Below are 19,023 nucleotides of genomic sequence, written 5' to 3' on the forward strand. Positions count from 1 at the left end.
GAGATTATAGCGAAAATTGTAAACCCATTACGTGTAATATAAATTATTTGTGAGCACTTGCAAGCTATCTATAGTGAACTGGCTTTCATCATACAATACTTGGTAATGAGTAGGTTTGAAAATAATCCCTTTTGTTATGTAGGGAAAAAGTAAGCCCATTCATTACCGTGTCTTATATGATGATGAAAAAACTAGTATAAAAAAAATCATAATATTAAAAGGTAAGCCTAGTTTTCTTGGATTCCAACATGAGATAAAAATCAAATTCTAAGGTAGCTTTTCATATTACAGGATAACTCTCTTCTCCATGAAACAAAGTGGATATATCGGATACTGGCTCAAGATGCTAAGGCAAAGCTCCTAGAAAGACAATCCCAAACTCCACAAGCAAGAATCTTTATTTGAGTCTCCTACATCAACTTGCTCGAACAAGCTTTCTATCATCATGTACGATCTTTCTTATTTGCATTTAAGAAACCAAATTGAAGAAGTAACCTTAAATCTTTGTGTACTTACCCATAATCGAATTGTTTGGGATTTAGAAGTGAAAGAAATCATTTTTTCTACTAATAATGGACAAATTGGTGTATTACCAAATCACGTGCCTATTGCCACAGTAGTAGATATAGGTATTTTTAGAATACACCTTAACGACCAATGGTTAACGATAGCTTTGATGGGTGGTTTTACTAGAATAGGCAATAATGAGATCATTATTTTAGTAACAAATGTGCGACTTGTGATAGGACATGGTGATCATTAGGTTGATGGCATTTACAAGGGTGGTGAGTCACGAATATGGGGGGTTAGGAGTGATTTGTCATTTACAAGCCTAATGAAGTTGCTTGAAGATGTTGTTTAGGTAAACTCACAAAATTATGAAATCAAGCTACATGCATTGATCAGTATACTCAGAGAGCTATCACGTCCAGTTATCAAGGACGATGAGGATGTTGCATTAATTCTGCTAAAGCAGAGGAAATGGTCCAATAGTGTACGTCATCGTTAAGGAATGACATACGAATGTTATGCCATATTAACAAGTTGTTCAACATGGTAATCACCTCAATCAGATTCAAATTTACACTGTTTGACATATATCATACCATTCAATCCTTAACCCACAACAATGGCAATCAACATGGATGTATGCACATGAGTTTGTGCAGTTCAGTAAACACACGATAGTCTCACAATAGTTGGCTACACAATTCAGATTAGCATGTGCATTGAACCAATTATTTGCTTTTGTCCAACCAATGCAACCTTCAAGTGATACTATAGAGGGTTTAATGCCATTTTCAAATGACACTGCAATGCTCGAGGATGATGCTACATTTGATCAGAGTGAAGACGATTGGTTTCCTATTGGTGAAAATAGCTTTGATGACGATTTTGATGACGGGCATGATGACAATTTAGAGGATGATTGCGGTGACAACAATGACAGTCTGAATTGTAATCATGTTAAAGGTGGTACAGAACATGCCTGAGGTGTAGATTTAGGAGATGTTCAGTGCGATGACCGTATATACAATAACCTCATCGCTAGTGATAACGGGATTCGTTCACTTGAGGCATTACCCGATGACATTGATCAAGAAAGAATAAATGTAGGGGTATCTCGTACATGGCTTATTCCGGGTGCAGATATGTTCTCCTTCCAAATAGTTACCACCAAAGAGCCCACATCAATCGATGACCGCTTATACCAAAGAAAAATGTTTTCCTCTAAGGTTGAATTGAAATGAGCTTTGAACATGTTGGCATGCAATGCATATATAGACACTTTTATTACACGCCATGGATACTATACAATTGTTGCTACACGCCACACATAAAATCATTGATTGCTAAACATAATTGCAATAAATGATGTGTTAATTGTTTATTTTTCAAAGACTGTGACAACTTCATAATTAGAAAGATGTCTTTTCAAATTCAAGAGACAGAACGTTTAGAAAAAAATCTAAAGCCAAAACGTCTCTTTTCCATCAAAGATCTTCCTTCAAAGATATTTTTTGTAGAGATTTTCCTTCAGAGATCTTTTCCATCAGAGTTCCCCATATTCCTTGTGAGATTTTCCTTCTGACCATTGATAAGGGTCAGGGATACCTTTTTATATTCTTTTAGGTTAGGCTTTCATGATTTTCTCATGGTAAGGTCCAAGTGCTTTAAGAAAGTAATTCCAAGACATATAAACATCTGATGATTGTCAAATGTGGTCTGGAATGACTTGATTTTATAGAGATCTTAGATTATTTGAGGCTGTGCAGAGATTTTTCCTTGGTACTTAGTTACCTCTAAAGAAAAGGTGGTTGCTTCAAAATGGCCTGATGTAACTAAGTATCGAAGAATAGTCTTTGTTTCATATTATTTTTTACAGGGTTTAAGAGTTGTTTTTGATCACCAAATTCTTGAATGTTTTTAGTGCCATTGCTGATCTTGTGTTTGTTAATTTGGCAGAGATGGTGTGAGTTAAGGCCAAGGCAAGAAGTCAAAAAACTGGTTTATAACATAAAATGTCAAATATTGTCCAAGCTATTGGTCTAGATTCGTGTAAAGATCTTCTTGCTTATGCTTACTCACCCGCAAGTCTCACAAATATGGGTGCAACATGCAATGCTAACATCATTCTACAATGTTTGTGCATGAATGAATCATTCAGAGAAAATGTTTTCTCTCGAACCTAATGTTTTTAAGTAGCATCTCGTATTGGTTCAATTTGCCTGACCTTATTCACAATTAAATGCTAGTGTTGATCATTTTCTTTTTTCTTTGTTACACACTATTTACAAAAAAAAAAAAATTAATGTTGTTAGCCGCCATGTGTGGCAAGTTAAATGTTGTTACATGCCATTTACTAGGCAATTTGGGTTGCTACACGCCATGCCTAGCAAGTTAAATGTTGTTACATGTTATGCATAAATATGAAGCTACACACCGTACCTAATGACTAAATTACACACCATTCCTAAATATATTGGTAAATATGATGGCTCAATAGGGCAAGCCATGCCTAGTAGGCAATTGTTGCTACCCGTCATGCTTGTAAAATGTGTTGTTAAATGTAATTTATGTTGTTATATGCCATTCCTGGCAAGTTAAATGTTGTTACACGTTATGCATAAATATGATGCTACACGCCATGACTAATGACTAAATTACTCGCCATGCCTAAATATGTTAGTAAATGTGATGGCTCAATATGGCAAGCTAGGCTTAGTAGGTAATTGTTGCTGCACGCCACACCTATAAAATGTATTGTTAAATGCAATTACTATGCATCTATTATTACACGCCATGAATTAGTAAGCAATTGATACATGTCGTGCAGTTTCTTACATGCCCACCTATTTACATGCCATGTGTAAATATTCACTATTATTATAATTAAATGTTTTCTGTCTAGATTCATCCTTTCAATTAAAATAAACTTAACCACGTAAGTACATAGTAACTAGTACAGCAAAGAAAAAAGGTGACACGTCCAATGATTAATCATCATGTCTCATATTCATAAAAAAAATAAAAAAGATTAAAATAAACAATTAAATAACTATAATAATTCACCTTATGAATTTAGTAATGAATTCCACTGTGCATATCTTTAATTCCGTTGGCATCATTAGCAATTTCTTAGTAATCTTGGTATGTTCTCCAATATACCAGGCAATTTGTATTCTAAACTTCTCCAAGACTCTGGCATTATTTAGGAAATACTCCACCATTTCCATCTCACCACCAAATGAAATTATTTCAATCTCCTTAAGCAATTGCAAGAGAGAAGAAGATACATTTTCAAGTTCATGCCATAATTGATAACTCTATTATATAGAGTTATTTTGAAACATTTTGGGGGCTTAAGTACCCAAATTTTAAAGATTATATGTTCAAATTTTAGCAGTTTAAATATATTTTTAGTTTAAGTTAGATTACATGTTGAGTAGTTAATTTAAGTTATTTTAGTGAAATTTACTTTATTTTGCTTTAATTTACTTTAAGAAGAGTTATTGTTGATCTCTTACGTAGTTTTGTGTAGATTATTTGATGAGAAAGGTGCATTTGAGTTAAAATCGCACAAGTATGGTGAAGGTTTCATTTGTATATGCTACAGTATTTTAAGGATAACTTGAACTAAAAAAATCCAATTGATTAGATTTTTAATCCATTGGAAAGCTAAGAGAACAAGATATGACTTTTGTGTTTACTATTTTGCCCAATTTGGATGCAATCAAGTTCAAAATTGCATTGAAAGATGATAGATAGTTGTAGTTCTACACAACATGTTGATTGGAGGTCGTGGGCTTCAGTTATTCATGGACGCAGCGTTGAGAGAGTTAGGGCCCCAGAACTGGGAAGTTCATGACCTTGACATTGGATAGTTGAGGTGCATCGTACAAACTCCCAAGGCCAGAGCACTGCGGCACCAAGGAATCATGGCTTGGATGCCACACTAGTTTCCAAAAATAAAATGTCTGACGTAAATTTGGAAATTAGAGCAAATTACGCGTATTTAAAGGAATTTTTCAAAGGATTTTATGAGGAGAACGATAGCAGCTCCTCTGGAGATTTTGAGCTAAAAATCAAGCAAGAGAACAAGAGCAATTGAGAGAGATTTGAGATCAACAAAGCTTCAACATTAGTCTATTTCTCTCTTTTGTATTATACTTATTTTCTTTGACTTGAATTCATGGCTAAATTTCTTTGGATATTGTTTTATTTAGATATTATGAACTAATTTACTTTTCTAGGATCATGGTGGATTTCAACTTGTTGTTTGAATATTAGTTTATCTTTAATTTATCATGAATGGGTATAGTTTGGCTTATTCAAAGCTGTTCTTAATGCCTTTAATTCCCTGATCCACAATTAATTGATTTGTGAATCTAACTGAAACTCGACAGAGAGATTTTAGATTGGAATAAGATTTGAATAATATATGTTCACATCACTAGGGTGATCTGATTTGCGATTTAGGTAGACAAACACCAATTGCCATACGTAGCCAAATTAAAACACTAGTTTAATGAACTTAATTTAATTGATTCCTATAGACATATAGTGAACTAATTAAGTTAGGTATTTGTGTAAGCATTTGACGAAAACTTGTACATAATTTTGGATCCTAGGTTAGTAAAACCACCCAAGAAGGTAAATAATTTGAGAACTTGGAATCAGATGAAGTGTTAAACGAATCCATAATCCTAGGTCTTTAGTCTATTGTCTTTCTCAAGAATATTTAATTTTTATTTGTTGATTCAGTGTTTATTTTAATTTTGTTTTAATTAAATTTTTTACAAATTTTGGTTACTTAAATAAGATTAATTTGTTATAAAATTTTAGTACTTAGCAAAAATTTAGGAACAAATCCCTTGGGAACGATACTCTACTTATTACTATATTACTTTTTTGCAATACGTGCACTTGCGTGAAAATTTGACAACAAGTTTTTGGCGTCGTTGTCGGGAGATTTTTTTTTCTTTATTGATTGCTAATATTAAAATTTCACAAATTAGTCTTAATTTAAGTTTTAGTTCTTTGTTTTGCAAGTGTATCCCGTTGTTGTATAAGAAGAGCAAAAGGCTTGGAGATTAGACCTTGTGATTCAGAAATTGAGAAAATATTCCATAGACTTCAACGAGAAAATCAACGAGGTTTTGCTCAAACAAATACAATGGCTGATTGATAGGATGGACAACAAATCTAAAAGTGTGTAGCAGCTGAAAATCATTGCTTCAGAGATTGTGCTTTCCCATTGGTGTAAAGGATTTCATCAAGCATTCGATGATCGGCTATTCAAGCTAACAATTTTGAGATCAAGCCGGCCACCATCACCATGATTTAAACTTCAGTCCAATTTGGGGGGTCTATCAAATGATGATCCAAATGGCCATTATTAAACTTCTTGGAGATTCGTGATATGTTTAAGCACAATGGTGTCATAAATGATGCAATTCATTTGAGGCTTTTTCCTTTCTCATTGAGGGATAACGCTAAAGCATGGTTGAATGGTCTCCCCACTAGCTCAATAACAACATAGGATAATCTTGCTTAAAAGTTCCTTGCTAAGTTCTTTCCTCCAATTAAGGTAGTGAAAATGAGGAATGATATTACATCATTCATGTAGCAAGATTTTGAGTTATTGTACGAAGCTTAGGAAAGATACAAAGAATTACGTCAACATTGTCCTCATCATGGTCTTCTAAAATGGCTTCAGGAGCAGACTTTCTACAATGGCTTGAGTGGGCATGTTCGTACTGTCATTTATGCTACTCCAAAAAGAGCTTTAATGGCTAAATCAATTAATGAGGTATACGATTTGTTGGAAGAGATAACTACAAACAACTACCAGTTCCCAATAAAGCGATCAATGCATAAGAGAGTAGTTGGAATTCATAATGTAAATGCTTATTCGGTATTATTTGCACAAGTAATAGTTTTAACTAAAACACTTGAATCTTTTGGTATTAACTCCATTCATAGTCCTTTTGTATCTTATGAATTTTGTAGAGATAATCATACAAGCCATCAGTGTCCAAGTTTGACAGAAATAATGCAATTTACGTGGAGTAGACAGCAAAATAACACTTACTCCAACACTTACAACCCAAGGTGAAGGAACTATCCAAACTTCTCTCGGGCTAATAATCAAGGGTCTTCTTTAACTTTAAGACCAAATGCACCTTTGGGATTCCAATAGCAAGCTAAAGCGCCTATCTTAGAAAAGAAACCATAAAAGATTTGCTAAGGTAGTACATGTCATAGACTGATAGTATCATCCAAAGTCAAGTAGCATCACTATGAAACCTCGAGACTCAGGTTGGTCAATTTGCTAGTTTATTAAACAATAGAGCTCTAGGGACATTACCTAATGATACATAAACAAATCCGAAGAGGGAAGGTAAAAAACATGTCAAGGCCATCACTTTGAAAAGTTTTAAAAAGGTTGAAAATGAACCACAAAAAGTGGCACAAAAAACTCAGATTGCATATTCTAGTGAGTAGTGTTAAGTTGAAGTGACTAAGGCAACTTTCCAACCACCAAATTTTCCTCAGCGTTTCAAGAAGCAATAAGAGGAGAGTTAGTTTCAAAAATTTATGGAAGTATTGAAAAAGCTTCACATCAACATTCCATTTGTAGTGGAGTTGGAGCAAATGCCTTCGTATGTTAAATTTTGAAAGATATTTTTCCAAGAAGAGAAGGTTGGGTGAGTTTGAGACAACGACACTCACTGAGAAGTGCAGTGCAGTCATTCAAAATAAACAAATTCCAAAACTTAAGGATCTAGGCAACTTTATAATTCCATGCATAATTGGTGCTTTATTCTTCGCTAAGGCCTTGAGTGATTTAGGGGCGAGTATTAATTTGATGCCTTTGTCAATTTACAACAAGTTGGGTTTGGGGGAGATTAAGCCCACCATTATGACTCTTCAATTGGTAGATAAAACTTTCACATATCCAAGAGGCATAATGGAAGATGTGCTTGTAAAGGTGGATAAATTCATATTTCCAGTAGACTTCATAGTTCTTGATATGGAGTAATATAAAGAGATTCCTATTATTTTTAGGAGCTTTTTTTACACACGACCAGAACACTCATTGATGTTGAAAAGGAAGAACATACTTTATGAGTACAAGATCAAGAGGTAACATTCTATATTTTTCGAGCCTTGAAGTTTACTAATGATCACGATGAGTGTTTCATAATTAGTGTGGTAAATAGGGCCATAAGTGAAGTCTTCATGGAAAGTCATCTTACTGACCCACTTAAAGTATCATTGATTTCTGAATTTGAGCCCAATAATGAAAAGGTCATAGAATGTGTCAATGCATTGAATGCCCCATCTCGAGTGTTGGGAACTCAATTTGAGTTTTTAGATTTATCTTCCTCTTTATCCTCACCATTGACACCTTCAATTGAGCATCTTTCTATGTAGGAACTCAAACCATTACCAAATCATTTGAGGTATGCATATCTTGGAAACTCATCTACTCTTCTGGTTATTATTGCATCTGATCTTACTAACAAGCAGGAAGAAAAGTTGCTTAGATTTTTGAGAGAGCAGGCATTTGGGTGGTCAACAGCTGATATAAAAGGGATAAGTACTTCAATATGCATGCACAAAATTTTGTTAGAGGGTAATCATAGAGCCACTATTGAGCATCAGAAGAGATTGAATCCAATCATGAAAAAGGTGGTCAAGTAGGAAAAAATCTAGTGGCTAGATGCTGGCATTATTTATTTTATTTTGGATAGTTAGTAGGTAAGTTTGGTGCAATGCATACCAAAGAAAGGTGGGATGACAGTGGTGGCAAATGAAAATAATAAGCTCATTCCCACAAAGACAATCACTAGATGGAAAGTATGCATGGATTATAGAAAGTTGAACAAGGCCATAAGGAAATATCATTTTCCTTTATCTTTCATTGACCAAATGTTAGATAGGTTAGCTAGAAAATAATATTATTGTTTATTAGATGGATATTCAGGATATAATCGGATTGCCATAGCACTAGAAGATTAAGAGAAAACAACCTTCACATATCCCTATGGTATCTTCGCCTTTAGAAGGATGCCATTTGGGCTATGCAATGCTTCAACCACATTTCAACAATGCATGATGTCATCTTCTCAGATATGGTGGAGAAAACTAGAAAGGGATTTATGGATGATTTTTCAGTTTTTGACAATAATTTTGATGAATGTTTGTTCAATCTTGACGAGGTATGGCAAAGATGTGAAGAGACAAACCTTATTCTAAATTGGGAGAAGTGCCATTTTATGGTACAAGAAGGCATTATTCTTGATCACAAGGTGTCTAGCAAAGGATTAGAGGTGGACAAAGCCAAGATTGAGACCATTGAAAGCTTCCACCACCAACCATGGTAAAATGTATTCAGAGTTTCCTGGCACACGTCGACTTTTATCGTTGATTCATTAAGGATTTTTTTTGAAAATTGCTAAACCCTTGTGCAATCTTTTAGAAAAGGATATTTCATTTAAATTTGATGATGCATGTCATGCTGCATTTATAGAATTGAAAAAGAAGTTGACAACTGCACCTATTATTATAGTTCCTGATTAGTTACTCCCATTTAAGCTGATGTGTGATGCTAGTGATCATGCTATGGGTGTAGTGTTAGGACAGTGAAAGAATAAATTTTTTCATTCAATATATTATGTAAGTAAACCCTTGACTGAAACCCAAATACACTACACCACCACTAAGAAAGAATTATTAACTGTTGTGTATGCACTTGACAAATTTCGTTCATGCTTGGTTGGCACTAAAGTTATTGTTTGTACTAAATACTTTGCAATGAAGTATTTCATTACTAAGAACAATGCCAAACCAAGGTTAATAAGATGGATTTTTTTGTTGTAAGAATTTGATTTGGAAATCAAGGACAGAAAAAGTTCAGAAAATTAAGTAACAAACCATTTGTCAAGGTTAGAGCATGACAACCAAGGTAAGGACATTACTTTGATCAACAAAACTTTCCTAATGAACCATTGTTACATGTTAGTCAAAAGAAATTATCATGGTATGCTGGTTATGTCAGCTTCGTTGTAAGTTAGCTTCTACCTTCAAATTTAACTTTTCAACAAAGAAAGAAATTTCTACATGATGTTAAATTTTATATTTGGGATAAACCATTTTTGCTTAAGCAATGTGCTAACAGAATTATATGAAGGTGCATTCCATAAAAGGAAATTGAAAACGTGTTGAGACATTTTCACTTATCAGAATATGGGGGCCATTTTGGAGGAGATAGAATAGTAGCCAAAGTTCTTCAATCAGGTTTTTATTGGCCAACGTTGTTCAAGGATGATCATAACTTTGTTTTTCATTGTGACAGATGTCCAAGATTTGGGAACATTTTCAAAAGACATGAGATGTCACCTAACAACATTTTGGAAGTGAAGATTTTCGATGTCTTGGGAATTGATTTCATGAGACCATTCATATCCTTATTTAACAATCGATACATTTTGGTGGTTGTTGACTATGTGTGAAAGTGGGTTGAAGCCTCGGCTCTACCTATAAATAATGCTAAGGTAGTGATGAGATTTATAAAGAAGAGCATTTTCTCTAGATTCAATACACCAAGAGCTATTATGAGTGATGAAGGGAGTCACTTTGCAATTAATATTTTGCAGCATTACTTGCGAAGTATGGAGTGACACATAAGGTAGCCACAACCTATCACCCTCGAAAAGTGGACAGATGGAAGTGTCAAATTAGGAAATCAAAAGAATTTTAGAGAAAGTGGTATCACCATCAAGGAAGAACTGGGCCAGTAGACTTGACAATGCATTTTGGGCATATAGGACAGCTTACAAAACTCCGATAGGTATGTCTCCATATACTTTGGTTTTTGGAAAAACATGCCACATCTCAATTAAATTAGAGCACAGTGCATTTTGGGCCATCAAGAAATTAAATTTTGATTTGGAAGCAACGAGTGAGAAAAATTACTATAATTAAATGAGATGGATGAAATTTGCTTGGATGCTTATGAGAATGCCCAATTATACACGAAAAAGAAAAAAGAAATGGCATATTAAAGGATTGTTGAGCAACATTTCGAGCCAAGTCAGCAAGTATTGTTATTCAATTCATGATTAAAGTTATATCTGGGTAAGTTGAAATCAAGATGGTCGAGACTCTTTAGTATATCAAAAGTGTTTCCATATGGAGCAGTGGAAATAGTTGATGGGTTGATTAATAAGACATTCAAGGTGAATAGGCAATGATTGAAGCATTACTAAGGGAAAAATTGATCGTAAATGATCATCCATCCATCTCTCCGACCCTAAATAAGCTCCACAAAAGTCCAACTAATGACTATAAAAGAAACATTTCTTGGGAGGCAACCCAAGTTTCTCAACATAGTTTATTTTTGTTGTTATATTAGTTCATGTTATTTATAAGTTTTGACTTATCATTTTATGTTTCTTTCCTAGTCTAATTGTTTTCTATTTGATTTTATAGGTCTTAGGATAACACAAGGTAAGCAAGTAAGTAAGCAAAATAAATAAAAAAAATGATGTCGCGGCACCATGAAAGTCATTATTGTGACTCTGCGATGATGCCTCTTTCTCATACAAAAACTCGAGAGTAGGCGACCGCAGCTCCAAATACTTAGTGCTGCAGTGGTATATGAAGACCCAACCCATACATTGGGGTAACTAGGGCACCCAAAAAGTAGTGTCGTGACGTCGTGTCAAGGGCCTTTACTTTAAAACACGTTGCTCTCACCTTTCATCCCATATTTTATCATCTCCTAGGTCTCATTTTTTCTCTAAATTATGATTTCTCTCTTTACCTTTCACCCGCTACAAACCCATCACAAAAAGTTTGCACTAAATCCCTATTTTTTTGGCAAGTAAGGTTTCACCATCACATCATTCTCCACATTTTCTGCATTCTCCATTCAAGTAAGTAATTGTCTTTTATGTATTTTCAGATTTGTTGGCTTTGAATATTGTGGAAGAATTAATGTTGTTGATGAGTAGGTAACTGAATTTTTTGTAAGATTGGAATAAATGTGTTAAATTTTAATCACTTTACATTGAATTGTAGTGAATTTAGTTGTTAGATAGGGATGAATGTGGGTAGTGCAGTATGTGTAAAAATAGTGATTTTCTAATTTAATGGTTAATCTAATTAGGTTGTGGTTGCTTGTTTTAGGGATAATTACTATATATTTGTGTGTAAGGGATGACACCTAAGAAAAGAACTCGAGGTAGAAGTAGTGGGATTCGATTTGATCATACCAAATATGTCTTTGTTGATGCGATTGAAAGACATACTCAATCATTGGTGCATAAAGTCCATATTCCGGAATGTGGCATTGATCTCCATCCTAAGCTATATAGTTCTGTTCATAAAGTCATCACTAAGCATCAATGGGTGCAATTTTGTGAACAACTTGAAACAGCCATCTTAATTGTTGTTCTTGAATTTTATGCCAACACCAAGTTTTTGTGCGAAGATGTCGAGTTCGTTTTGACAGTCCAACGATCAATCAATTTTATAACTTACTTACATTGACAATGATGAGAATGGCCAATTCTTAACTGGTAACATTGACTTGGATGGGGTTCTTGGAGCACTTTGTGATGAGGGGGCTGAATGGAAAATGACTAAAGGCATACCTATGTCTTTTAAGGCCAATACCATGAAGACAGCTCATCAACTTTGGTATCATTTTTTAGCTGCAAGGTTACTTCCTGTGAAGGATATTAGTGATGTGACAAGGGATACAACTATTTTATTATATGCAATTGCTTTTGGGATGTCAATCAATGTGGGTCAAGTGATATTCAATAGCATTGTTCAAGCTACTAGCGCACCTCATGGTGGACTATGATTTCCATCTTCGATCACAGCCTTGTGCAATAAAGTAGGCATGAATTAGGGTAAGAATGAAGAAATTTTACAGCCTAAAGCTCTTTTGGATGCGGGAATTATGAATCGGTTTTATGCTCAAGAATAGTCAACTATCGAAGGTAGTTCTTCTTCTGTTCCACGTTGTCCATCACCCCTAAGGCAACCTCAACATTTTTCCATATCTTAAAAGATGGAAAGGCTTGAACTTCAAATGGATCACCAGGTAGCATGTATACAATCCATTGAGCAGATGATGCATGCTTATGCTAAGCATGTTGGTATGGATATGACTTCTTTTCCTACTCTACTAGATGATCCCACAATGAAGGACTCGAATGAGAAAGATGAGGAAAAGGATATTTAGAGATGAACCGAAAATTATGGGAGTATTCCTTTACCTTACTTTTCTTAACATTGGGGATAATGTTATTTTAAGTTTTGGGGGTAGGGGGAATTTTATGTTTAGTCGTTAAGTTAGTGAATTTTCATTTAATTTGATGCATTTGCTTAAAATAATTTTATAAATATTTGAGCTAGATTTAGTTGCGCTAGTTTCTTTTAATTTACCTAACCGATGATGAGAACTCAATTATATCCCTATCTTGATTCTTTGAAGCATGTAAATATTGTTTGAGTATTATGTAAATTCTTATGCTAAGCTTCATTATTAGGATGAGATTTTTGCATTTTGAGCACTATGCCTTTTGCTTAGATTTAGTGTATGTATTTAGAGAAGGTTTATGTGAATATGAATTTTTTAATTATGTATTAAGTTCTTGAATTTGTTTAATTCTCTCTCGAGGTAAAATCTTAGGCTATACTTAGTTAAGGAAATGATTTAAGCCATTTTTGGACTGATTAAGCCTTTTTAGCCTTCCTTTACATAATTTATCCTTAGTATAATGACACTTTTTCTTTGTTTGAACACTTAATTTTTAGCTTAAACCCTTATATTGATATTTCTAACAATTCTTGCATTCCTCATTCCTAAGTGCATAAGTTCGTTTAGGGAGTGTTATGAGCTAAATAGTGAAAGAGGTAGTAAATATGAAAAATGATGAAAAGTTCAAAAGTATGGTTGTATTCATCTCACTACCTAATAAAAGAAATAAGTTTAGGAGTGCATTATTGAGAAAAAAAAAAGAAAAAGGGTAGAAAAAATGAGAATGAAGTGTTGAACAAAAGAAAAATTGGATGAAAAAGAGGTATATCAGGTGAACGAAAATAAAGCTCTAAATAGGTCCTAGATTGACTATATGCTTAGGGTGATTTGAGTACATATTATTTCATATCCTACCTTGACTCTAACCGTACATTACAAGCTAATTAAAGTCCTATTGATATTTAATTTAGTGTTAGTCTAGATTAGGGGAAAGAGAGATGAAAAACAAACTTATGAAATTTAATTACTAATTTAAATCAAGCATGAATATAAACTTATCTGGATTCTACAATGTTCTAAGAGAAAAGATTGCACACACACATGGAAATTCACTTAACGATAATCTTCAATTTGAATTGAAACATGAACTTAAATAATATTTGTATGTTGCTTAGAGTTATGAATATGGATTAATTTTTTAAGATATTAAAGATGATTAATGAAAGGATAAAATACCCTTACCCCCTTCAGTTTTGATCAAAATTACATAGAGGTCCATTAGTTTTCAAAATGGACACTCTGTCCCAAAAAAATACTTTTCGATGGACACTTAGGTCCAACCATTAGACAACCGTTAGTATTTCTATCAATTTGATGACGTGGCAAGGGTAAAAAGATAATTTTATGCTTGATTAATTTTTAAAATTACAATTATATAATTTTATTATTTTTTTAATAATTAGAAAAAACCTCCCCAAATGGGGACCACCGATCTAGTGCTCCCCTCCCTTAAGAGCATTGGCCAATGCTTCGCTTTCTTGGGGAGTTGGGAAGCACCGATTAGTGCTCCCTTTTTTTTTAGTTTTTTTTTAAAATATAATAATAACTTTTTAAATTAACAAAGAATGAAAGGACATTTTAGTCTTTTCTTAAATCTTTGTTAATGGTGTTTGACCTGCTTGGAATTTCAACTAAAACTTAGGTGGTGGGGGTCTTTGACCCTTAATGAAATGGTGCAATTGATTTCTAGTTAAGTGTTTTCTTCATTTAAGTAATTGCATTTTGTTCTATATTTTGCTCGAGGACTAGCAAAATCTTAAGTTTAGGGGTGTAATAACTCTATTATATAAAGTTATTTTAACACATTTTGGGGGTTTAAGTAGCTGGATTTTTCAAATTTTAGGTTCAGATTTTAGCATTTTAAGTGTTTTTCTAGTTCAAGTTAGATTACATGTTGAGTAGTTAATTTAAGTTATTTTAGTGTAATTTTACTTTATTTTGCTTTAATTTACTTTAAAAAGAGTTGTTGTTGATCTCTCGTGTGGTTTTGTGTAGGATATTTGATGAGAAAGTTGTATTTGAGTTAAAATCACACAAGTATGGTGAATGCTTCATTTATATATGTTGTGGTATTTCAAGGATAACTTGAGATACAGAAGTCCAATTGATGAGATTCTTAATCCATTGGAAAGCTTATAGAATGCGCTACAACTTTTATGTGTATCACTTTTTCCAATTTAGATCCAATCAAGGTGAAAATTGATTTGGAAGATTATGGATAGTTGTAGTTTTGCACAGCATGTTGATGGGAGGCCGTGGCCTTGAGTTACTCATGGTCGTGCCATTTAGGAAGTTAAGGCTGCAGTGCTGGGAAGATCATGGCCACGGTACTGGATAGTTAAGGTGCATCATACAAACTCCTGAGGTTAGAGAGTGTCACGGCGCCAAGGAATTATGGTCACGGCACCGCACTGGTTTCCAAAAATAATATGTGTGATGAAAATTTGGAAACTAGGGCACCTTACGCATATTTAAAAGACTTTTTCAGAGGATTTTAGGAGGAGAATTGCAGTAGCTCTTCTAGAGATTTTAAGCTAAGAATCAAGCAAGAGAACAAGAGCAATTGTGAGAGATTCAAGATCAACAAAGCTTCAACATTAGTTTATTTCTCTCTTTTGTATTATACTTATTTTCTTTGACTTGAATTCATGGCTAAATTTCTTTGGATATTTTTTTATTTAGATATCATGAACTAATTTGCTTTTCTAGTATTATGGTGGATTTCAACATGTAGTTTGAATATTAGTTTCTCTTTTATTTATCATGAATGGGTATAGTTTTGCTTATTCAAATATGTTCTTAATGCCTTTAATTGCCTGATTAATAATTAATTGATTTGTGAATCTAATTAATACTCGATAAAGAGATTTTAGATTGAACTAAGATTTGAATAGTGTATGTTCACGTCACTTAGATGATTTGATTCGCGATTAGGGTAGACATACACTAATTGTCATACATAGCCAAATTAGGACACTAGCTTAATGAACTTAATTTAATTGATTCCTATAGACATATAGTGAATTAATTAAGTTAGGTATTTGTGCAAGCATCTTGACAAAGACTTGCACATAATTTTAGACTATAGGTTAGTAAAACTACCCAAGAAGGTAAATAATTAAAGAAGCTGATATTAGATAAAGTGTTGAATGAACCCATAATCCTAGGTCTTTCGTTTTTTGTCTTTCTCAAGTATATTTAATTTTTGTTAGTTGATTTAGTGTTTATTTTAATTTTGATTTAATTAAATTTTTTGCAAATTTTGGTTACTTAAATAAAATTAATTTGTTATAAAATTTTAGTATTTAGTAAAAATTTAGGAACAAATCCCTGTGAGAACAATACTCTACTTATTATTATATTACTTGTTTCCGATAACATACACTTGCGTGAAAATTTGACAACAATAATAGATCTCTAATAAATCCTTGAACCCAAAAAGAAAATGTATACCGTAAGAGCTTGCAACTTTACAAATTCATAGAGTTACTGTTAGATATGCTTTAATTCATACAGTATGAAGGCGAATAGTCTCCAAGTTAATTGAAATTTTAAGCAACTCAATCAGTCTAGGTCTTGGATGCAAACACTACCTTCTAATCAATAAATGGTCTAGGTTGGGAAACACAGGCAAAGGCTTCTTGCACAAAGTTAAAGCCTAAAATTAAAAGAATACTAATAAAAAAAGGGAAAGTAAGATTATAAAGTGCAGTAAAACTGTAAATTTAATATATTACACTACTAAAAACCATAAATCCATTAAGCAAGAATTTGCAAGCATCTTTTTGGGGTGTCTTTTGATACTATCAATGATGGGACATTTGTACCAACTATATTTGAGAAAAATGTAACATCAACAAGAAATAGTTAGTGAACTTACCGAAAGTAAATCATCATTGCAAGAAAGTGATAGAACATTACTAATTTCATTTAACAAATTAGTTGTTGCATCAAGGTCGACCAACTGACTTAAACGAGGATGTAAAACACTCATTTCAGCATTTAGAAGAGCATGTAGGTTTGCTAATGAATAACTGTTTACTAGACCATTAGAGTAATTGAAGTAGACAAAACTCGGGGCATCAATGGCAACATGGAAAGCTTGATTTGAGTTATCATGATGATGAGATAGGGTCAATCTCTATAGTGAAGGTTTAGAAATATCTAACTTTATTAGATTTTGAAAATCCTTGAAAGAAGAGATGAACAACTCTTCAAGCACAAGGCACCCAAACAAAAGCTTTCGAAAAGAATCATTATCTACAAAGTCTACACCGCCAACATGGAGACTTTTTAGACTTGGAAGGCAGCCATGAGTAGGAATGGTCATAATAATATGACGAACATTTAGTTCCAATTTCACAACTATCTTATTTGCAAAGAAACTCACATGCACCATGGCACTAGAATCCGTAATCAATATATGTAAATAAAGTTCTTGTACACTTTGATGGAATACAAAACAGATCCACCCAAAAAGTCGATAACCATCAAGATCTTCATATAATCCATGAAAATAGAGACAAAATCTTTTAATACATTTTATATTATGGAACACCAACACTCTATCCACAAAGTTTATGAATCTAGATCTTGTGTGTGAAGCATCAAAAAAATCAAGATTAGAAAGAAACCTCCACCTACTTGATAAAACGAAGGTGTGGATTGCATATTTTGTGGAAAGTAAGAATAGGATTTGAGATAGAATTGCATTAGATAAAGCACTGAGTCTGTCAATGCTACTGTTGCCTTTAGGGCGACGACCAGTGATTTTTGTGCGCTTGAGGTTGGTGGCCATTTAGGGATTTAGATTGTTAGGTATTTTAGATGAAACAAAATGGTATAAATGATTCGAGAGGTTAGATATAGCTTTTAATTCGATCACTTCAAGGACTAGACACGAATAAAGCCAAGAATTTGAAATTTCTTAATATAGGGTTTCACAGGGGATTTTCTTCAAAATTTACCCAAAATAGGTGTTTTAGATAGGGAATTGAGTTGTTTTGATTGATGAAAACACATTATAAACACTTTAATCGGAGCCAAATCATAAAAAAAATAAAGAATGAAGAAAGTTGAGAGAATTTGACATTTTGATTCGTAGGTTATGTTGAAACTGACTCGTCTTAATGTTTGTGTTTAAAACCCCACATAAAACAAGTTGACTATTGTTAAACGCCATGCTAAATTATTACACGCGATGCCTAAAAATCATTGGTTATTATACGCCATACTTAAAAATAATTGGTTACTACACACCAACCATAAAAATTATTAGTTACAACACGCCAAGCTTAAAAACACTTAATTGTTACACACCATACCTAAAAATCATTGGTTGAGACACACCATGCCTAAAAGCACTTAATTGTTAAATGCCATGCCTAATGACTAAATTGTTTCATGCTATGTCTTAAAACCCTAAGATGCTACACATCATGCCTTAAATTTCTAATATGTTACACGCCATGCCTAACATTCGAAGTTGCTACACGCCAACCCTTAAAAATCCTTATTTATGACATGCCATGCCTAAAATTCCTTACATGCAACATTTCGATCATTTTTCTTTCCCATTTCAAAACATGGGATCATGAAAGCTATAGAGCTAACACATAGAATTAAAGTATATTAAATTAAATAAACTTTCAAATGAAACTACAAATTATTTTTCATTACAACAAAACAATTGGTTCGATATCACAATTGTTGACAAAATTTCTATGGCGTATTTCCTCCACAGCCTTGCAATCATGTTCTGCTTCACTTTTATTTTACTCAATTTCATAAGATCTTCAATATAAGCAATGGTAAACATGCCATAATTGTTGACATCCGATTGTCAATTTCGAAAAGATTTTGGGGGTAAAATCTCCAATGGCATTGCCATTGAATCTCGTTCCTTGCGGCATGCAGTTTTGAAGTAACTTGACTGGTGGCAGATGATAAGCATCATTGTCCTTAGGCATTGCATCTGATTTTGACAAAGTCTAGAGTTTTGTGCTCTTGAAGTTGTTGTAGAGTCCACCGCCTTTATCACCCATCAAACCAAGTAGATTTTCGTAGCAACCTAGTGGCCACTGACATTCCAAGGTGCGAGGATGACATCGACATTTTTCTAGTTTCTTCCCCATGAAGGCTTGTCACCCTGCATGTAAAGCCACAACTCTAGTGAAATT

The 19,023-nt window shown here is 33.5% G+C and overlaps 1 protein-coding gene across 1 annotated transcript; it reads right to left on the reverse strand.

Annotated features, from left to right (window-relative positions):
• On the reverse strand, positions 16,434-17,243 carry LOC108663301 (putative F-box/LRR-repeat protein At3g59170). Its single transcript, XM_018126918.1, has 3 exons — positions 17,014-17,243; positions 16,725-16,878; positions 16,434-16,502 (listed from the first exon to the last, which is right to left on the reverse strand). The coding sequence occupies exons 1-3, from the start codon at positions 17,241-17,243 to the stop codon at positions 16,434-16,436; spliced, it is 453 nt and encodes a 150-aa protein (XP_017982407.1).

This window comes from Theobroma cacao, chromosome 9 (assembly GCF_000208745.1).
Source record: "Theobroma cacao cultivar B97-61/B2 chromosome 9, Criollo_cocoa_genome_V2, whole genome shotgun sequence".
In the NCBI taxonomy this organism is placed as follows: Eukaryota; Viridiplantae; Streptophyta; class Magnoliopsida; order Malvales; family Malvaceae; genus Theobroma; species Theobroma cacao.

Coding starts and splice junctions, on each gene's coding strand:
- LOC108663301 (XM_018126918.1), bottom strand. CDS start 17,243: ATGGTGCATGTGAGTTTCTTTGCAAATAAGATAGTTGTGAAATTGGAA. Junction 16,879..17,013: donor GATTTTCAAAATCTAATAAA/GTTAGATATTTC, acceptor TCTAGTAAACAG/TTATTCATTAGCAAACCTAC. Junction 16,503..16,724: donor GCAATGATGATTTACTTTCG/GTAAGTTCACTA, acceptor TTTTAATTTTAG/GCTTTAACTTTGTGCAAGAA.